This window comes from Accipiter gentilis, chromosome 13, assembly GCF_929443795.1.
Source record: "Accipiter gentilis chromosome 13, bAccGen1.1, whole genome shotgun sequence".
Lineage (NCBI taxonomy): Eukaryota > Metazoa > Chordata > Aves > Accipitriformes > Accipitridae > Astur > Astur gentilis.
In genome coordinates, this window is record NC_064892.1 from 3788627 (window position 1) to 3811437 (window position 22811).

Consider the following 22811-nt stretch of genomic DNA (forward strand, 5'->3'; position numbering starts at 1 on the left):
ATAACTCAGAGGAGGAACTGGAACACTAATTAGTGAAAACTGACTGTACACCCAATTCCCTCCCTCATGCTCTCTTTATCTGCATACAGTTTTGCCATCCGGTCTGTTATTCTGTTGGCTCAGAACTATCATCTTGGATATCTTCTCAGTTTTCTTCGCTATCTTCTAAGCCATTTCTTTTACTGAGAAACTGCCTCCCGCTGACTATTCCTGGTTGTTTGCAAGAGAAGTCTTACTATTTTTACCCGCAGTAACTCTATTTCATCCCCTGCCCAAAGTAAAATCTCCCAATACTGCTTAGCTTCGAAGCCACCACCAATAGATGTATTCACAGGTCCTTATTTTCTTCTTTCTTTCTTCTCTAGCCAAGGTTCAGCAACCTTTGGTCTATGCTGGCTGTCCTTAGCCAAGGCTGATGAAGCTGCACTGTTCAGACCTACTCTCCCTCATCCATCTAGTTGCTGCCACTTAATCAGAACTCATAAAGATAAACATGCTTCTTCACACATATGTATACACATATGTATACCTCTATGCATATCAGTCACTGAAACAGGGCAGGAACAAAGCAAATAGCTATAAGAGCCCTCTGAGCAAGTTTGTTATGGGTGAGCAATCCCACGCTCTGTCTCTGGAAGTTAGTCTGAACCATTTCTTCTGGTGAGGGTCTTGATTTTGTGCTGAGTGCACTCCTGTTGTATGCTTTGTGGAGCCAGGATAGCTCCGGTACTGCTCTTTTTTGCATAGATTAAATCTTTTTCCCGTTAAAGCAAACAGTGGTTTGTGTACCGCTAGGTATCAGGCAGGCTTTAGCCATACCTACCCGCAGTATAAGTGTTTTGCTGAGATCAGGGTACGGCTGTTTGGTCGGTATTGTTCCGTCACACCCTCATAGTAATCATTCTACTAAGCACACTCAAAGATAAGCTTGTTTGAAAGGCAAAATTTTGGTAACCATAAATTCTGAAAACCAATCCGTTTTTTTCTTGTATGTGTACATTAACTCTTTAAAGCAAAGTTCCCATTTTTCCGTACATTGCCCACTTCTCTTAAAGTGATTTTGTTGAATACAAGTTTGAAATACCAGTAGCACTGAATTTAAAGTAAAAATTTTTAAAAAAGAGAGAGAGAAAAATGTGCTATGGCAATAATAAGGCACAACTGTAAAGCACAGGCACCTAGAACTCAGTGCTCAGCTACACCTTTGAAAAGCCTTGCAGGACATGGCAGGTAGCACACTGGAAATTCACATTTTCGCCCTAAAGTCAGATGCCTTTAAAATGAGGAACCCTCTAGTAATGACTGGCTAGGAAAAGTGTCAGGAAGCTTGGTTAGCATCACAAAGTTTTCATCAGAGGTAGACATCAAATACGGTTCTGCAAGGAAGTATTCAGCTTCCTTAACTATGAAGCCATCCTTCTCCATATGCCATTCTCTGCCTTACTCACACCACATGTTGCGGGATATTTCATCTACTGATGTGCATCCTACAGGCCCTTGAAGTTCACTGAAAAGTTGAGGACTTTGGTGACCATGTCATTAAAGGCTGTATTATAGCATGCACGCGCCAGACACAGATGACCTTAATTCCAGCATTTTGTAATTCATAGCTTTGCAGATTTCATGGCATTCTGTTATTACCAGACTTACTTTTAACAAGAAGTAATTTTCAACTAAGAAGCTATTAAGCATATAGGTCCGTATTTTGTTTCCTGAATACCAGTAGTTTATTCAGCAAAAAAATCCAGTTTAGCAAGCATAGGCGTATATGTGAATCTCATTAAAGTTGCTGAAATATGTAAGGATTTTGTGCCCCAGTCCTCTTATTGATGCCATTGGCATTGTTTGTGGAAGGGTAAGGGCTCAGGTGAGGGTGGGAGTCTGGTTTACACTATGCTGTGTCGTGGATGGTATTTGTTTTATTTGTGTGCTCCCGGTCAGAAGGATTCCCAAGAGAGAAGGGAGCACCGTTCCTTTTTCAAGGATGCTACTGAGCATGCTTCACGTAGAGATGGTTGCAAAGGGTGTGGATGAAGTCAGGCAAGGTGTAGCTATGTTACAGCATTAGGATCTTACAGCTTATGCCAGGAGACTTTGAGGTGGCAGTGAGTAGGCATCCTTCAAGAGGTGGTAGGAGTAACTCCCTGGGGGATAGAGCAGACCGAGCAGAGTTTAATGCGGCCGAGAGTGCCTTTGAGTTAACAAAAACCAACCCTGGAGCAATGATCTGCCTGCAAGGATACACGAGCAAAGACAGAGCTGCGTATGATACAGAAGTGCCGACTGTGGCTCGCCAGTCTCTCGGTTCAGTGTTCTGAGGCAGGTTGTTACTCACTGATGGAGCTGCAAAAGAGGGTGATGCGCTCCTCTCGGGTTGGGTTTCTGAGAGCAAATCGATGGGGGATTCTCAGTGTTCTGCAGAGCTAAGTAGAGCCGGGCGCCCATGCTTGGAGACCTTCTGCCTTCCCTCAGAGGAGAGGTGAGGAGGAAAGGGCATGTGACAAGCACAGGTTTTTCACCCTCTGTTCCTCCGGATTTTCTCTCATTTCTGTTAGGAGGAAGTGCAGAAGCGAGACAATAGAACCCTGGCACCATCAAACCCAGCAAGGGTTTTGCCACTGGCTGCACTAGAGAAGGATTTAATCTCTAATGTTCTGAATATAGGACGTTGGGTTTGCAGTCATTAAAAATGGCAGATTGAAAGAAACATAAATGTCAGTCTGGAAAAAAATACCTTAAACCCATGAGGCAAAAGGGGCATGCTCTTGCTAAGTGTTCCTTCTTAAAAACATGAAGATTTAGGGGTGTATGGGAGAAACTAGCTCTTTTTTTCTCCCAGCTATAAATGTAATGAAGAAATGCAGTTGCTTAAATTTACTCTAGCTGTAAGAAATTTACTTCCGTGCTTATGTTTAATATTGAACACATTTCTAGAGCACTGCCTAGTTCTCAGAATTAATGATGTACTGTGCTTCAGCAATTCCAAGAATTGTTTGTATCTATTTCATTCCTTCAATGGAGCTTACGTGTCTAAATCACTTGACTGCTTTGAAAATCTTGATCTCTAAGAAGACACATGTGAGTGTGCTGTGTTTTCCTAAACCAGTAAGGAGCTTACACTGAGACAGATAAGTGTATGTACAAGACACAGAGTGAATGCTACAGACGTACTTATTTTTGTGGATTGTGATTATGCAAATGTATTCAACTAAAAACATTAGTAACTGGCATTATCATTTAAATGAGGGGACAGCAATACCAGTGGGTATATATGAACCAGTGTAGTTACTTTTGCAGATCGGTTGGAAAACTGTCTGTAGTAATGCTGGCACTTAAGTTCCTTTTTCACATAAAAACCCCACAGTGTAAATCAATGTACAATTTATGCTGTAAACACCATTTCAGTTCAGCATTAATCATGAATATATAACCAGTAAGGTTAATCCTACTGGTTGTTTAAGAGAAGGATAAGATATGGTATGCAAAGGGTGAATAATTGAATATAGCTGTGGCTTAGAAGGCAGTGTGTGGCAGTGATGGATGCAGTTTAAATGTTTTTACTCTTTGCACTGGTGGGGTAGCAACATTAACTAGAAATTCATTTAAAAATTACTTAGAAGCCTTAGGAGTGGGAATGAGGGCAAGAATAGATATTTATGTGTAGGTGGTGTTGTACAGACATAGACGTAGAAGGAATGGAATTTATTTGGCTGTCTTAGGAGTCTGGCAATTTAATGTGCTGATAGGAGTTGATCACCTTAGGCACTTTATAATCAGAAGAAAGAGACATCAACAGGAGGTGATTTGTATAATTTTAAGACAGTAATTGATGATAGCTCAAAGCCTAGGTCATTTAAACGTTCAAGACTCCAGCTGAATTCACAATGCAAATTCTGAATCACATATTGTGATGATGCATTTTCAGTAGGCCCCACTTTTCAAGTAGTATAAAAACCCATCATAGTAATAATGAGCAGCTTTTGGGGGGCACATTCTATTTTACAGACGCACCAAATTTCATCTGCTAAAAATAAAACTCTACTTAGCCAAAAGTGGACATACAAGTCTAAAGAATTTCTACTTCATGGGTATTTGGAATAGCATATTAATTCAGCATGCTGCAGTATGTCAGTGACAACGGTTCCCTTTAAAGAATTTGTACAGGATAAAAATACAGCGGGAGTGTATATCTCATGATGTCTTGCAAATCATTCTTCAGTTTTGGATGTATTTCGGTGGCCATAATTAAAGAGATGGCTTTCAATAAAGACATATGAATTTCTTAATACTTGATATAATCAAAATCATATAAAACCAATGCTTATAAAGTAGCTGGAATTTCTATATATTCCTGTTTTTCAGGGATGACTGTATAAATGGAAATATTACTTCCTGATATATCTTAATATGACCATTTTTAAAAGTGCTGTAGATCTTCCTTGGAAAAATAAAATCAGCTGAATGATTTTCAAATGAGAAAACATCTAAATTTGCAGAACTTCCATCAATATTGTCAGACTTATAATATTAGTTTGTTTTATCATTTAATTACAGAATCCTTCTTCCTTCAAGTCTTATGAGCTACCTCATAATTCCATTGAGAATTATCAAATAAGAATTATATATTACAAATATAGGACAACAGCATTTTCCTGTCGAAGGATATTCCTTTGTTGTTCAAAAAAATGTTTGATGCTCATATTTTTAAAGAAATCCTTTGAAGTTAACTTCAATAGAAACTCCTACCATACAGACCAGAAGAGATTTAGTTTACTAATTAGCTGCTTCATTTTGATTTAGTACATATCAAATCCATTCACAATTATAGATTTTTTTATTAATTAAACTTTTAAAAACAGCTGTGTGCGTGCTGATGGCAAACTTTTAACCTGCCTTTTTCTTTTATTTAATTTTCTCTTTTCTCAATTCCCAACTCGATTTAATGTTCTACGTTTTTAGGCAAACACTGCACTCACCAGTTGAAGAGCAGGAACTAGAAGCGAGGCTCATGTAAATCCTTACCCTAGAATGAGTTTCACAGTCCGTGAATGACAATTCCCCTATCATTGCCACCCACGGTTCTGTCGACTACTCTTACCAGCTCGCCATGGTACTAAACCCTTTGTTCTCCTTTGTGCCTGTTCTGTTCTTCTGTCCTTCCCCTGCTGTGAAGATAAGATTTCTTAATTCCCACCCCGTGTGCTTTCACATCAGGTAAGTATTTCTGGTGTGAAAATTCATAAAGGACATACAGGAATAATTTTTGAAAGGATGGGTTATAGGGAGAAGAGCATCATAAGAGTTCAAGAATTTGTGGGGAGGGGAAGTTAGGTATTTTCGTTCCTCTCCCTTGCTTAATCAACTTCTTTCTGTCCATGTCACTTCTCAGTATTGAGGGCATGCCTCAGAAATTATCGTTTTCATCCAAAATCACGCTTTACCTTGTGTGTCTTTACTGCTTTCTCAATCGCATTTATTTTGCTGTAATCCCGTCCGTCTCTAGCAGCATTCAGTGAAGCTCCTTTGATTAGGAGGTGTTAAAACTGTCAGTTTTGCAAATCAGCTCTACCAGCAGCTGAACTGCTCTTCTAGTTTGCTGGGTATAGTTGAGCAGAAGCTGACACAGCTCCAGCAGGTTGTAACGGTGAAAGGAGTCAAAAAAATGCAATTGTACCCCCCTACACACAACCTCCCAGCCTTTGAAGGAAGACTCACTAATATCCGCATTTGGTTGTTGATTTGTCTTTTGAAGGACCTGCTAGGTTTTATGCCCTAAGTATGCCATAGTTATGCATACTACACATTATACTTATCTCTTTTTTATATGGCTTCTACATTTTTAACTCTTCTTAATCTTGTTTGGAAAAACAGTCAAAAGAATGGAAATGGTGTGCAGGTTTCTAAAAGATTCTTTGTGGTTTGGGTTTTCTCGGAGGGGGGGGTGAATGATTTTCAAAGAGGACTGAAATTTAGATTAGTGATGCATATGTTAGGCTTGAGACAATCTCTCTGTCTTCGGTCGTTTGCTTTAAATAAGTTTCTTAAAATGTCATCTTATAAAAGAAAGCTGGCAATGTTGAAGTATGGACTTGCTGCAGATGACCGTTACAAGTCACCTCTGTGTGTGGTTATGAAACTGAAGAGCTCTTGTGTTGCTCATTCAGTTACCCAACTAAGTTTGAGTTCAAATAAATTTGGAAAGGTGAGCTTCAAAATAACCAGAAGGCTGCAGTCTCCTGTATCTTATGACTCCAGCCTCTCCAAAAGATTTACACAACTCGATTCCTGTGTGGTCAGTCCAAATCCAACCTTAATTCCATGACCTTTTAGAAAGTAGGGAAATAATTTTTTGTGCTGCTACCTGTGAGAGAGAAGCAATTAAAAATGTACAAATCTTTGACCTTAGGATCAACTTATTTTCGTTCTAAAATGCTACTGTATTTCATCCAAGCCACATTAGTCTGAGTTGTCTTCCCATATCCCTTTATTTAGACAGGTCTACACCGCTAGTTCTACCTTAGTGAAGGGAAGAGGGATATCACAGCTTGACTGCAGTAAAAGTAGTCTAGCTGGTAAAGTTGGGGAACAAATGCTTTGTAAAAAAAAAAAAAAGAAAAAGCGAAGTACATAGGCAATCACTGCCCCTTGCCCTCCAAATGAATAGCAATCAAAATCTCTGATTAGCTCTGCTCAAGGCAATAGAGCCTGGAAGTTGTCAGCAGTTTCCAGCACTATTTCATAGGAGGAAGTACTCCAACTCCTCTGTGTGTTCTGTTTGAATGAAAACTGCGTTACTAGAAAGTAGGTTTTGTGTCTAAGTGCAATGCTAATAAGTCTTTATTTTCTTCTAATTATTCATCTGACCACTTCTTTAATGGGGCATTTCATTTATTTCAAAGTAATCTCTGCTTATATGTAAATAACAAGTTTTAGAGTGTGATAATTAAATTATGCAAGGAAAATGCAAGGAGAAACTGTTCTAATCAAAAGGTAGAAATTCCATTAAAATGTTTGATATTTCTTTATACAGCCAAGTAACTCGTTTTAGAAAAACATTTTTTTCTAAAAATCAGGTTTTCTGTAGTGTACCACTACGGGCATGTTCCTTATGTTTCCCATCACATACCTGACTGGCTATTTCTGAATGGCTGAAGCCTTTTAGTATGAAGTGAAATTTTTGTTGCCTTGTTCAGCCACACGAAAGTGTAAAAGTGATAAAGACCAGAAGCAAAAGTATTTTAAGGGAGGAAGCTATTGCCAGCCTGAACTATACTGTACACTGTGTTCCCAAGACAAGTATAGTACAGACGGTAACCAAGAAGATTGGTGTACTCTGTTAGGCAAGGCGTTGCAATCAGAAACCAATAATCGATACAAATGGCCAGTCTGACCCAGGAAAAGATTTTCATTAATTCTGGGTAGAGTTGTCTTAATTGCGTAAAGCACACATTTGACAGTTTTTAGTTCGGAAGGGAAATTATCAAAGAACAGAAGTATTCTACTGCTTCTAATGCTGATCAAGTACTTCTGTAAGTTTTAAACAGCTCAACAACACGAGAGCTGTGAAAAAGCACTGAAATTCAGCTCAGCCATCTAAAGAATTTAAAAGCACACATGCTATAATAATCATTGTAGTAAGATAAAAAGCTGAAGAGAACTAAGAGAAGGTAAGGAGTCCTAGTTCAGTATAAAATTTTTCCATAAAGGAGGTTTTTTCTTACCGTCTTTGGCTGGAAAATACAATAATAGTAAAAAGAAAACCCACTGAAGAAAATGTTTCCTTCCTTGAGGAATTCCTTTCTTAGAACCTTATTTTCCAAGTTTTCATGCCACTTGGAAATACTGACAGCAAGATGTCCAAAGAGGGAACTGAATGCTTCCACACTTATATTTTGATGTTAGAAAATAAATTATTTAGAGGGACATATTTTCTGCCGTTACCATGTCAGACAACCCTTGAAGCATTTAGATTTCTTTTTCAGTTTTTTCACCATCACTTCTTCAAAATTAAGAAAATTGTTCCACCTCTTTTCTTTTTAATTTTTTTTTCTTTTGTTGTTCTTCTTTTCTGTTAAAACATGTGGCCTTGTCAGTGCTTTCTCAGTATGTAAGAAGCAAGAAGTAGTTGGGAATTCAAAATGGTTCTTCATCCTTGTACAAGAGGTTGCTGGCAATAAAGACTCGATTTCTGCTTATCCTGAATTGCTCTGTATGTTGTTTTCTCATGAGCTTAAAGGAACTAGAAGGTATGCCCTAAAGTCCTCCCAAGAGCAGAATTTATGTTTCCAGTCCTCCAACTCATTCTGAGTAATGTCAGCTCTCTTCTGCCCTCTGTCACTTTAAACTATCAACAAACCACCCACGGAGGTCTTAAGTCGCTCATGGTAGAGGTGAGTTAAAGCACATGCGTACAGCACTGAGCTTGGGGTCCCCCTGAAGAGCCATTTCTTCTACAGAGTCTATGCAGAGTAGTAGATACCAACTTTGATACGAGCAGCTTGCTCATTGGAGTTGACACAGCAGCGCAGTCATGCTGAAACTGAATCCAGGCTAAATACTTGAGAAGGTGATTTAAACCGCGAGAGGGCAAAAAGGGGAGGGCTGGCAGTGTGTTTAACTCCTCTCTAGCTCAGCTGTACCTGTCTTGGCACATGGGTAATGCTGTATCCTAAAATAAATACCAAGAACTCTGAAGGAATTCATGGTGATCCTGAGTAAGTACCAATAGAAGGGTGCGGTGCAATACTTATGTTGCCGTCTGTTGCCCTTTCAGCGCATGCACTACTCACTGTAGTAAGCGCAATGTTTTCCTTCATATTTATAAAGCAGCTAGTAAATCTATACTATGGCAATAACATAAAAAGAACACAATTCTAATGAATTGAGAAATAAAAGGCCAAAGAAAACAGAGGCAGTGAAAATGGCTGATTCAAATCTGGTTAATAAATGACATTTCAAAGACACAGTTCTTAAATTGAAATGTAAGTGAAAGAGTAAGTAGCTTACTGAAGCAATTTCAAGGAGGTGATGCCAGGTGAGGTCTTCAAAGGCATATAATTCAAGGAACCGGTGTTAATGGAAAATTGATGGAAGTGAGGCTCCTACAGCTGTAAAATGTAAAAGTTACAGAAATTTTGAAGGAATGGGAAAAAAAAAAAATACAGTGCAAGTAGATTCCAAATCCCTTCTCTTCTCACTCACCTTCCCTGCAATCTGGGGGAAAGTTGAAGCACATGTAAGAATTACTTATCAAAATTATATTTAATGTGTTTCTGAAGGACCGAGCAATATGTTATTTACCACAGCTCATACATGGTACAGCTTTGGAATAATGGAAAACAGATTTAGTGTTCGAGGTGGAGCTGTCCTGCTGCACAGTAAGCATGACATTATGGTTTTTTCCTTTTGTGGTTAGCATATTTTCAAAATAAAAATATACAAACATAGGAAATGTCAACATTGTTGACATACATAACAGAAGATTACATCTAGAGGATTCAGAAACAATATGTAAATACAGGCAATGTTATAATGCAGATACTGGGTCAGCTTGAATTTTCAGAGAAAAACATAGAAAATGTATATTAATAATGTCAGATACATCCATTATAATGTGGCTGACAGAGTACAGCATCACAAATCAGCTATAAATTCGGCCTACCCTGTAAGTGTGTTATACGTATATTCAACAACGCCAAGTGCCGGGTCCTGCACTTGGGTCACAACAACCCCCTGCAGCACTACAGGCTTGGGGAAGAGGGGCTGGAAAGCTGCCCGGTGGAAAAGGACCTGGGGATGCTGGTCGACAGCCGGCTGGATATGAGCCAGCAGCGTGCCCAGGTGGCCAAGAAGGCCAACGGCATCCTGGCCTGTATCAGAAATGGTGTGGCCAGCAGGAGCAGGGAGGTGATTGTCCCCCTGTACTCAGCACTGGTGAGGCCGCACCTCGAGTCCTGTGTTCAGTTTTGGGCCCCTCACGACAAGACGGACATGGAGGTGCTGGAGCGTGTCCAGAGAAGGGCAACGAAGCTGGTGAGGGGCCTGGAGCACAAGTCCTGTGAGGAGCAGCTGAGGGAACAGGGGTTGTTTAGTCTAGAAAAGAGGAGGCTGAGGGGAGACCTGATCACTCTCTACAACTGCCTGAAAGGAGGGTTGTGGTGAGGTGGGTGTTGGTCTCTTCTGTCAGGCAGCTGGAGATAGGATGAGAGGAAATGGCCTCAAGTTGCACCAGGGGATGTTTAGGTTGGATATTAGGAAAAATTTCTTCACCAAAAGAGTTGTCAAGCACTGGAAGAGGCTGCCCAGGGAGGTGGTTGAGTCACCATCCCTGGAGGTATTTGAAAGTTGTGTAGACGTGGTGCTTAGGGACATGGTTTAGTGGTGGACTTGGCAGTGCTAGGTTAACAGTTGGACTTGATGATCTTGAAGGTCTTTTTCAACCTAAACGATTTTATGATTCTATGATTTTATATATATACGTATACATATGTGCATACATATCTGTACATATATTTTGGCAGCGTTCAAAGTCAGGTTGGATGGGGCTTTGAGAAACTTGATCTAATGAAAGATGTCCTGCCTGTGGCAGGGGGGTTGAATTAGATGATCTTTAAAGGTGCCTTCCGATCCAAACCATTCAATGATTCTATGTTTATGTGGGGTTTTATGTATTTATGTATATATGTGGTGTGTAACATGACTAGGTGGAAATGTTAAGTTGGGTCTATACCACTTCCTGTGCTTGAGGTTAAATGCATTTATCACTGTGCTTTGAAACTAGTCCAGATACTTAGGTTGCTGCTAAGAGATCAGAGATAATTTGCAAATCTAGAGTAATTTTTATTGTGAAAGGAAAAGAACTTGTAGACTTTCATTTTGAAAGTATTACGGTGTAAAGGAATATACTAATCCACATAGGACAGGTAGGTGATTAATTACACCTTAGTAAAGTACAGGGTCCACTTTAACCTACATCTTAGATGAAGTAACTAGATATAAACAAAAATTTAATTTGGCCTATTTCATTCCAGGTTTTATACAATAATTATTTTGTTTCATTGTATCTTCTGAATTGAACTGTGTTGCAATGCTTAGGAAAAAGAGTTAAATCTGTATTCATATTATTTGGGTTCTATTTGCGTTTCATAGCATGTAGCTTTAACAAAATTACTGCTGAGGTGATGATATACTTACAGTTCTGACATCTGAGGGGAAGGTAACAATCTCTATGCATTATTGTTATCGTGAACAATTTAAGTAGTATTTTTAGGTTTCTTTTATGTTGCAGCTGCTGCTCTCCATTTCTCTAAGTCAGATTGCAGTCACTGAAAGGCTGCTTACTTCCTCTCTATCTTCTCGCAAAGAAAATGACATATCTGTGCTAGCTGATTTATAAACTGGTGAGGAGGAGGTTCATTTAGTTTCAAAGAAGCCATTATTTCATGGATTTTTAGGGCAGAAGAGTCACCATTTCTCTTTTTGACTGTTCTCTTAGAAGTTTGTGGGAGGAGAAAAGTGACTGCTGTTAGTAAGAGGCGTACAGGAGTGTACCCGTACTCCTGCTTTATTTTGTTATTGCAGCGTATGAATTAACAGGATGCAGCTAGTCTGAAGGAGGCATATGCAACACTTATTCTTTAGCCCTACAGCAGAAATAGGACTTGGGCTATCAAATCTAGGATGTGAGGAAAAAAAGTATCTAATTTCTTTTGCCTTTAAAGTTTGGTTACTTGGAAAATTCATATCATACATTCTTTCATTTCTCTTCAGTAAGCTTTTTGTCATTATTTGCATTCATTTTCTTCCTAAGTGTGTACTTTCTCATTCTTCCTGTGTTACTGACTTGAATTTTTTCCTTTGACCAGAATTCAGTCTGCTTTTTTTTTTAAGTAGTTTTTTTATTTTTAAATTAAAATTTGCTATGCAAAAATGCAGGATAGTCTGGTACAATATGACAGGTTCATTAATTGCTTGTATTTTCAAATATTACAGAGACATTTAGACTGTTGGAAGAGAGTCCTTGGCAATTGCTGATTTCTGTATGATTTTAGCTAGAAATAATCTGAAAATTACATTTGCTTTAAAAAACATATTGTGATAGCACAAAAAGCGAGACCCCGCTTACATATCAGAGCACATATTTGCACACCCTGGAATGTTGCCATTATTCAGTAAAAGTCCCATTTCCAGAATATTTTGCCACTGTGTAGTAGGAGGCCCTGTAAAAACACATAGTTTGAAACAGTGCCTACCTTGAGTTTTATGTACTAATCAGGTGAGGTGGAAGGTGGGAACAGAGGCGCAGTAAAGTGAAATGCATAGAATATTTTCCAAGCCAGGGCAGTTCACTGTCTGTGCTGCTCTTTCTGCCAGGCCAGTGTCACCTCTGCTGCAGCCAGATAACATTTGTAGAAAGGTTTCCAATTGCATATTCTAAAACCTGCAAGATTTATGATGTTATTTGGGTTTGGTGAGCGTCGTGCTTCCTTGAATATCCCTATACCTTCTGTATTATCTCCTGCAGCTGGTAACAAAGGTGATCTTTAACTGGAGTTTCCAAGGAGTTTTTTCATTGGACTAGGGGTCTTAAAGAGTCTTTACATTCATCTCTGCTACATTACTACCCTGAGAAGTTCCTCTGGTGTCATAAAGAATGTTAAAGGAAGTCTCTATAGCCTAAACTGGTGAAGACTCACCCTATTCTCATTGCACTGGGACAGGCAAGCCTGTACTGGAAAGCCGAGACTGCCTCCCTGCCATCACCAAAGTTAATAACATCTGAGCTGAGATGACTGACTGACTTTCTTTGCCGTGTTTAAAAGCCACCCCTTTCAGTGTCTTTAGGTAAAAACTCTCCCTTCCCCTTGTTTTCCCACTGAAGTTGCATTACTTGAATTTGTCTAGCATCTGGAAGTTCCTCTCAAATACAGTAGATGATATCTGTTTTACAATATTTTTTAATGTCCCACACTGATATATAACTGCAACAATGTAAGATATTAAAAAGCCTGTTCCCTTAAAATTTGTGGTTAATGCTTACTAATTTTCAGAAACGTTCAGATTGCAGAGCACGAGAAGAATTTGCTAAATTCTCCTTACAAGCATATCTTTGTCAGGCAGTCATAAAGTAAGTTGAAAGCAAAATGGTTTATAGAAAATTAGTTACACAGCCTGTAAAATGCTCTACAATGTTCTGCAAACAAAAGGGAAAATTTCCTGCAATTTCACAATTTTGTACTTGCTTAGATGGCCATTAACCAACAAGATGAAAATCAAATTTATCCTATTCATGCTATGAATTATCCATGATTAGCAGTGTATAGAATGGGATTTTCTAAAGCTCCTTTCATAGTCAAGGTAAAAGCACTTGGTAAAAAAAAAAAAAAAAAAGAAAGACAAACACCACAAGTATACTAAACCTGTATGGGATCAGAAAACTTGGCCTTTTCTTTAGCCCAAGATTGAATCTTTGCTGAGTGGCTCTTAGAAATCATGTTGCATAGAATCCTAAAAGTCAACTTTTCTTTGCCATTTCTAGTCTTGTTCCAGTACCTTATAATAATTTCTGCGGCATGTGATATCTCCTGCTTTTGGTATCAAATCTATATTGACTATCACCTTGAGTGACTGTTTCCCCTGTTACTTTCTTAGTGGTATGAATTCTATGCATACAACTTAAACTGGTCCTGTTGTATAAAACCTATGATCCCTCTACATGTATTTAGAAGTTGCGGTCCAAGCTCTGAAGAAATTGTCACAACCAGAGATAATTTACTCACAATACATTTTCTTTTTTTATTTGTCTTACTGTTTTCTGTGCTGCTGTAATGAACTTGAGTCATGCTTCGTTAGCTCTTCTGAACAAAGGTTCTGTATTCTGGGATACTCATATGAGCCCAGCTTTAAGAAATCTTCAGGTATCATAAGACTTGCAGTTACAGAGCATACCACGACCACAGGCCATGGTGGGGCTATGCACTGAAATAAGCTGGGAGTCGTATTTGCCTTCATGCCACTGCAGTGGTATGATCTAGGCTGCAACAGGCCCGTAAGTAAAAGAGACTGGAGTAGCACAAATGTAACATTTTCAGTTGTGATAACTATTTTAAAATATTGGCCAACTCTTTGTACACATCCAAACAACAACTTTAACAAATCAAAATCTATTGTAGCTACCAGAGAGGAAGGTCTTGCAGTAGACGTGTGTAGACATGAGTACAAATAAGCTACAACATCATTGTAGAGGTGGGTACAAAATTAACCACAATAATCATGTAGCCAGTATAAGGTCTTTCAACAGCCATAGCTGGAAGCTTGGGTGGAATCTTTTTGCAGGATCTAGCTTCCTTGGCCAAATAGCAAAAGCTAATGAAGATGAAAAGGGAGTAAGCAGCTTACCTGAGCCATACTATTAAAACATGGAGGTGGAGATGCTATTGTTTTATGAATTGTTAAAGTATATCTAAAATATAAAGAGACAGAGGTACAACTGTATTTTTCCTACAGTTGTGTGTTGATAAATACACAATTCAGAAGTATCAAAATTGGGAAAAAAGATGCTTACCCATATAGTGATTATCAAAGTCTTTTAGTTAAATGATGTTTACACTGTTCATTAATTGGTTTGGTACTTTTGAGAGCTACCCTGCCAGATTGACAATTATGTACTCTAAGCTTTTCACACACTGAATGGCCAAAATAAGCAGAGCTTTTCTGTGTATCAAATCCTCACCGTGTCTTGCTCAGTACTAAGAAGCTTGAGGGCTTTGTCGGTAATTTTTTATTCTTCAAGCCAATTTGTCCTCTTTTTTTTCTTTTTCTTAGACAATCACCAAGAGTGTTAAGTATTGTCAAATGCAGTCTGAATTTCTGTAGGTCTGAACTAAAACATTGAGCCCTCTGAAGACACCTTTTTCAAGGCTTCACATGATATTATTGAACGTTACCAGCTTGGTCAGTTTTGAGCTAGTAATATCAGTGACATGGCCCATATGTTCTTTTAAGTCTGTCAGACCACAGAGGTTTGCAACACCTACTGTCTTGCTTAGTAAGCAAGATCTATTGTGGACTTGAAACAAAAATCCCATATAAAGGACGGTGGTACAAGGAGTGACCTGATGTACGTATCAAGCCCCCAAAAGGGGTTTAGCATTAGGAAAATTCAGTTATTCTAGTTTGCTTAGTGACTGCATTTTGCGTGGACCACTGCTTTCCTGAGCCAGGGTCAGTGCGGCTCTGGCTGTGTAAGGTGGCAGCTGCTGTGGATTTTCTGCAGGACAGTGAGCTGGCAGAGGCCAATTTATGTCACTCATCCTCCCTTTGCCATGCAAGAAGATGGAAGGAGTAATAAAGGAATGTAGCCCATTCCGATATTCCTGGAGTGACAAAAGACTGCGTTAGGCCATGCACGGTAATGCTCGATCAGACTAAGTGCTCCGGGTAGTCTCCATCTCTCAGCGACTGCAATGTCATTGCTTACTTGAGCTTTTGGGTGAATCTGGGATATTACATATAATTTTTCATTTCAAGTTCCTCAGCTGCAGCAAACACGTTCCTAATGTTAAATAAAGGAGTAGTATTTTAGAGGTCTTTTTCTGCTTTCATGAAAATCCCATCAGGGCACAAAGCAAATCCTCAGCTCCTTTGTGCATTTTCAAACACTGAAAGAATTTGGACTGGTAACAGTTTGTCATGTATTGGTTTTTATGGCCATTACATCTTTAATGCGCTCTGCCATCCATGCTCTTCACAGTGTCCTGGACACTGAGAATCATCATCCCGCATGAAGCCAGACACCAGCATTAGAAGTGATTCGTAGTAAATGTAGGAAATTCTTCACTGTTGTAGTTGATTGATGGCAGCAACAGGACATTTCACTTGAGACTGCTTCAACACAGCTAATCTTAAGTCCAATTTAATACTAGACACAATTTTCCCATCATGCAGCTGGGTGACAGCAACATCAGAACTTTTATTTCATCTTATTCCTACACAGTTTAAGAAACACACATCCAAGGGCTGAAAAAGGTCAGTAAATTAAACAAGAACAAAAACTGGCATTATGTCTCTTCTTTCAAGTTTTCACAGAGAGTTTTCCATGCCTGTGTGCTCTGAAAAGGGCTGTAATCCAAATGACACACTGCTGATCCGGTGATCCAAAATGATTTTTAAGGCTTGGGCAAGTGCTGTGGGCTAAATTCAGCTTTTGCTTAGACCTTGTTCCAAATACAGAAACGTGTAAAGAGATGGTGAACTCTCGTGGTCAAACATTACAGCAGAGGTGTGGTTGAACCATTTCAGGGGTATAAATCCAAATTAAAATTCTGTGATGCAGAAAGAACAAACTAAGATTAAAGTAGGGGGAAGGTTGGGCACAGTACAGTTGTGGGCTAGAGCACTGTGATTGATCTCCTAAGGATATTGCAGTCTGTCCGAGAGGCCAACAGGAAAGCTGCTTATCGTGCGTAGCATTCATGACAAGTGAGCAGCTAGATTCTGACATGCTGTAGAAAAAAATTAAGACATGCAGATGCCAATCTGGCCCCTGTGAGCAAGCCAGTCCTGGGATTTAAAAGCAATGAGTTTCTTTTTGGGGTCTCTTCAGCATAGTGTTTTTGCTGTGCATGTGTATTTGCTCAGATACCTCCACCTTGCTGGCCCCGTGGGCGCTCTGTCTTTCTGCCAACAACTAGGTGCTTTTCACATTGCCTGCCACAGCCGTCTCCTACCTTGCTGCCTCAGCCAGCTGTTCCTGCCTTTACGTAGCCTGTGCCTAGCTCGTGTCCTGTCTGAACCTCCTTCCTTATTGTCTTGGTGTTGAATTGTGTTATGCCAATGTAATATTCTCTATTAGGTAAACTGTCTCCTTTCGGTTCAGTTGGGAAGGCGACCTTTAGTAATCGACAAGAAGCTTTATTGAATTTTACTGAATCGTACTACGATTAGGGTGTTATTTATGTTATTGTGATTTATTTTCCAGCATTAAATATACCACTGGAAAATCTTTTTATGAGTGTCTGAAGGTACGGGCTGTATGAGAAAGTATGCATTTATGTACATGTATACCAAGGCGGTTTATGCATTTTTATTCTTCCTGTATTACCGTTTTGCTTCCCTGTTGTTGTTTGTGAAGGGAGAGAAAAGTGCATTTTAGAGCCTCACTTACCAGTTTCTTTTAGCAAGTCTTTTCACAATTGAGGCAGAATACTTCATTACTGCAAAGGAAATTTTGATGCTATTAAAAACACAGTGTAAAATATGCAGAGAGACTAACTATCTGTTTAGAACTTGTGTGAAATAGAAATGTAACAGATACGATGCTACCTGTTTTGAATCACACCGCTGACAAAAATGCATGATTGATGCCAATAGCCCTATCTTTAATTATTGTATTCTTATAGCTTGCTTTGTGGATTAAAAATAAAAGCGAGACCTCATTTAGCCACTCTGTTTTGATGGCTTCCCTGTGCTTTAGGCATTGTTGTTAACCCAGGCTTGTTCTGTAAATTCCTGACTGTCAGGCTTTATTTCCTAAGCCTTCCTTTCTAGATTGGAATATACAACCATTTTATGCCACTAGGGTCAAAAGGAAGCCAGCTTGCATGAGGAGGGTTGAGCTGTCTTCTGTCTGGAACGTTATCGGTGATTTGCACAAGAAGTCCAGATGTTAAGAGAGAAGGGGCAGTCCTGTCAGCTGAATGTTTTTAAATATGTGCTTAGCTTCCAATCAGCTTCAATTTAAGCAAACTGCCTTAAAGCACCAGCAGAATTCAACAGGGGATGAATACTTGTGTTGGCAGGTACAAGTCTTTGCTAAAAACCCTAACAAGTGCTAGTCCTTGCAGCCTCCCATACAGACTGTATTATGTTCTAATTTGATCACAGAAACACCCAATAGAAGGAAGAATAGATTGGTCAAGACTCTGAGCTCCAGGCAGAGTTAAACATAAAATGTAAATGTGGACTGTTCTTTACCAACGTAACAACCTCAGCTCACTAAAGACAGCATTTTACAACTGTATATATGAATCTTATAACACGTTACTGTATCTTTACAAATGTAAAAATGTGTATTACTTAATTTTTGCATTCTTCTGTAACATCTTCACATTCACAGGCCCCGGTTCTCTTGGGGCAATTTAACCAGTCTGATACCTGCTAGAAGGGCAACACAGCAGGAAACAATCCAGATTTCTGGATTGCAGTGATGGTAACTTCCTAACACATGGGAGCTGATGGGGGCAGGTGTTCTGGCTGGACCTCATACTTACAAGCAAGGAGGAACTGGTCAGATTGTGAGGTTCAGGAGCAGTCTTGGTTGCGGTGACCATGAGATTGTGGAGTTCAGATCCCTGCAAGGAGGGAACGAAGCCAAAAGACAGGACCACAACCCTGGTGTTCAGGAGAGCAGAGTTGTTCATGTTCAGATGTCTGCTTGGAAGAATCCCATGAGATACAGTCCTAGAGATAAGAGAGTCCAGAATAACTGGTTGATTTTCAAGGATCTCCTCCAAGCTCAAAAATGGTCCCCTTCCAAGTGCAGGACATGAAGCAAATGTGGCAGGAGGCCCACATGGATGAACAAGTAGCTCTGGACAAAACTCAGAAATGAAAAGGAAGCATACAAGAGGTGGAATCAGGGCCAGGTGGCCCAGGAGGAATACAAAGATTCTGTCTGAGAGTGGAGGGATAGGATTAGGAAAGCCAAAGCCCACATGGAGTTGAGTCTGCCAAGGGGCATGGAGAGCAACAAGAAGGGCTTCTAAAGATACAAGAGCAGCAAAAGGAAGACTAGGAATACTGTGGGCCTGCTGCTGTGTGGGTTAAGGGACCTGGTGACGTGGAAATGGTTAAGGTACTCAATGCTTTTTTCACCCGTCTTGATGAGTAAGACTGTCCTTCAGGAATCCCAAGCCCCTGAGACTTGTGAGAAAGTCTGAAGCAATGGTGGAAGACGATCACATTAAGAAACATTTAAACAAACTGGACGTACAGATGTCTATGGAACCTGATGGGATGAACCCATGATTGCTAAGGGAGCTGGCCACTGTTACTGCAAGGCCACTCTTGATTCATCAACAACTTCTATAATGGATGATGGCACAGAGTGCACCTTCAACAGGTTTGCAAATGAGAGAAAACTGGGAGGAATGGCTGGTACACCAGATGGTTGTGCTGCCACTCGGAGGGACCTTGATAGTCTAGAGAACTGACCAAACTGAGCCTCATGATGTTGAACAAAGGGAAAAGCAGAGTCCTACACCGAAGAAGGAATAACTGCCTGCATCTAGTACAGGCTTGGCACCAACCAGCTGCGGTTTAGCAGAAAAGGCCTTGGGGGTCCTGGTGGACAAGTTGAACATGAGCCAGCCGTGTGCTCTTAAGACAAAGAAGGCCAACAACTCTCTGGGCAGAATTAGGAAGAGCATTGACAGCAGAGTGGGGGAGGTGATCCTCCTCTACTCAGGTCTGGTAAGGCCACCAGGAGTATTGGGTCCAGTTTGGGGCTCCTCGGTACAAGAAGGACCTGGACATACTGAAGTGAGTCTAGCAGAGGGCCACAAAGATTATAAAGGGGCTGGACCATCTTTCATGTAAGAAAAGACTGAGAGAGCTGTAACTATGTAGCCTGGAGAAAATAAAGCTTGGGAGAAGATCTTAGTATGGAAAAATACCTGATGTGAGGAAGTAAAGAACATGGAGTTAGGCTCTTCTCAGTAGTGTCCAGTGGTAGGATAAGAGGCAATGGGCACAAACTGAAACACCAAGAAATTCCATTTAAACATGAGAAAACCCTTTTTCACTGTAAAAACACAGGATGAAGTTTCCCAGGCAGGTTGTAGAGTTTCCATCCTTGGAGATACTCAAAACCTCCTGACTGGATATGGTCCTGAGCAACCTTCTCTAGGTGAAACTGCTTTGAGCCAAGGGGTTGGACTAGATGATCTCCAGAGGACCCTTTTAATCTCATAGATTCCGTGATCTGATTTTTCTTCTGTCTCCTGCTGGGACATTGTCTAATTTTGAACACCTGAACACAAGAAAACACTCTTTCACTGTGAAGGTTGGTCAAACAGTGGAACAGGCAGGTTGTGGAGGTATTCAAACTCTGACTGGACATAGTCCTGGAATGCTTGCTCTAGGTGACTCTGCTTGAGCAGGCAGGGGCAGACTAGATAATCTCAACAGGTCTCTTCCAACCTAAATAATTGTGTGATTCTGTGAATATAAACTGGTGCAGGCACACACAAAGTCTTTAAGAAGAAGTTGAGAAGAGGCTGAGTTCTTCTATATTTTGAGTTTCATTTTTCCTGAAATTTTATGAGGCACTTTTACATAGAAACTCAGTAGCAAATAAAAATGGTCTTTTCCAATGTGAACACAACTTAACTTTACACACAAACACAAGGAACCGTAATGGTGCATAACTTACTGATGTTGTGTTTGCAAATAAGCATTAAAGACATAAACTGCATTACTTGTGAAGGATTGTAAAAAACCCTGATATTAGTGACCATTCATTCAAAGATGGTTTAATGTAAAGTAACACTACATTCTGCCTGTTTGACCCTAGCTTCTACTGGAACAGCTGTGACTGGTCCAATGAGTGTAGTGGTTAAGTTTTCAGGTGAATCTTAAGTCCGCATTCTTTGTGTGGAAGCCTGGAAGTTAGTTCTTTGAACTCCTGGCATACCTCTTATCACTAATGTTTTGGCAACTCATGGATGTAAACTCCTGGCCAGTGCTGCGTGCTTCCACTTCTCTTTTCTCCTGTGGGATTGCAGCAGCAGTGACACAAAGCTTTAAGTGCACAGATGCGTGAATGATTTGTGAAGTACTTCAAAGATCATTGGCCCAGATCTGCTTATCTACTATATATAGATATGTTTTATACTTTTAGGTAATAGTTTGACATCAGATGAATCCTGTATTACTTGTCTTTCTTGAGCACAAGCAATGCACGAGATAGAATTGATGTTACTTGTTCCTGAACAATAAGTCATTACGATCTGCATGAATAAATCATAAGGAGTATCAACCAAGGGCAACTGAGTAGATAGAAGTACAGTTTATGCTTCAAAAACATACTAAAGTAATGGATGTCACATTAAATGATAAAACTTCAGTAAGAAGTCAAGTGGCAAATAAAAAACTGAAAAGTAAAAAAGAAAACAACTTGCACATATAAACCAGTTGAAGCAATATATTAGAATACATTTTAAAGAGTAATAAATTAGAATCATGTAAGGAAGTTTTATAAAAACATACTATTATAGCTGATTATGTTTTGACAGTGTAATAAAACTTTATAATGCATGTGGTTTGACTGATTTTGATGATAAAATTATCTTTTTCTTTTGCAGAAAATGATGAGGTCATCCGTGTTTCATATGTTCATACTAAGCATGGTGGCAGTAGATGTGATCGTTGCTGCTAGTAACTACTACAAAGGAGAAAATTTCAAGAGACAATACGATGAATTTTACCTAGCTGAGGTGAGTGTGCTGAAATGACTATCGGGATATTTTTCAAGATAAGCTAAAGCAGAAAATGTGAATGTCAAGCACATTTTAGTATGTGATTTTTTTATTCCCTTAAGCGTTCCAAGAGTTCTTTGCTAACTTGTTCAAGTTCCTCTGTCTGACAATGGCTGACAGCCCTATCTTACAACCTTTTGAAAGGTAATTTCCTCAAACAAAATGTCAGTGGTAATGAGCTGAGGCTTAAGTATAACATCTGCAGGCAATGCATGGCTGCTGTCTTGCTATCTTTCTCTAGCAGGAGTGTAACATCCAGAAGAATTTAACTTTAAATGACAAAACACTGTCTTTAAAGAATATAGTACTTCTTCCTAAATCATCTTTATTTGACATATACTTAGCTGCAAGAAGGTCCTTAAGCATAACCAAAATAGTGTTGTAAATAGCTTGGCTTCAGCAACCTCAAGAGCACACTGCAAAAAAAAATATATGTTTATCCAGTCATGAATTTGGTGAAGGGGGAGGCTGTGCTCCTGAACCAGTGAAGTGGAGGTAAAAAGTTTCTTTACAGGTGACATTCTGGCAGGGAGCATGCTTAAGTCATTAGCTGGTCAAGGATTTTACTGTAGAGCATGCACTAGAGATCCTAGAACCTTCCCTACATGTCTTTTTAGTACTATTTAATTCAGTTAATAAATAAATAAATAAAGTCTTTGGTACTAACATACAGGCATGGCTTCAAATAGGTGTATGTTTTTCCTTAATCAAGAGTGAAATCAGTATTGTTGCATTCTTTATTAAAAAATACATACTTCCATGGGCACTGTGAATTGTCTTTATCTGAGTATAAAGCTACCAGTGCTGAAATTCACTGAGATCATTTCTCTGAAAGTGTTGATGGGGTTACCTGGATTGGGGACATGTCTAGCTTTATGGTTACTGCAGTTTCTCTGGCTTCCATAATTTCACGGTCCTTCTGTGGTGCCAGAAGCGACATTCTTAGGCTAGAGTGCATGACAGCAGTATATTCCTTGTGATTCATCTGCCATTGGTATTGCCTTTTTGGTGACCAATATACCGATGGCAGAGGAATCACAAAAAGTTCAATGATTTGTACTCTTTCGGTTTTAAATGTCTAAATACATTTGAGAGTCAGACTCAAGTGCCCAACTTTAAACCCTTTAGTCCATAACATTATGATGCTTTATGAATCTTCCTTTTTTTAAGGGAGGTTGAGTTGATACCCATTTTTTACTTGATCTTAGTTTTGGAATTTATATCTGAGCTCTTCAAATCTTATGAAGCTTAGTGCAGATTGTGGAGATATCAGTA

General features: G+C 39.5%; 1 protein-coding gene across 2 annotated transcripts in view; it reads left to right on the forward strand.

The window, feature by feature from the left end:
- Nucleotides 1–22811, forward strand: part of NALCN (sodium leak channel, non-selective) — a 244704-nt gene that overhangs the window by 103634 nt on the left and 118259 nt on the right. For both annotated transcript variants that reach the window (XM_049815990.1, XM_049815991.1), the window contains exon 11: nucleotides 21363–21494. In XM_049815990.1, the coding sequence (XP_049671947.1) occupies nucleotides 21363–21494 (132 nt within the window). The remainder of the gene's footprint in view (nucleotides 1–21362; nucleotides 21495–22811) is intronic.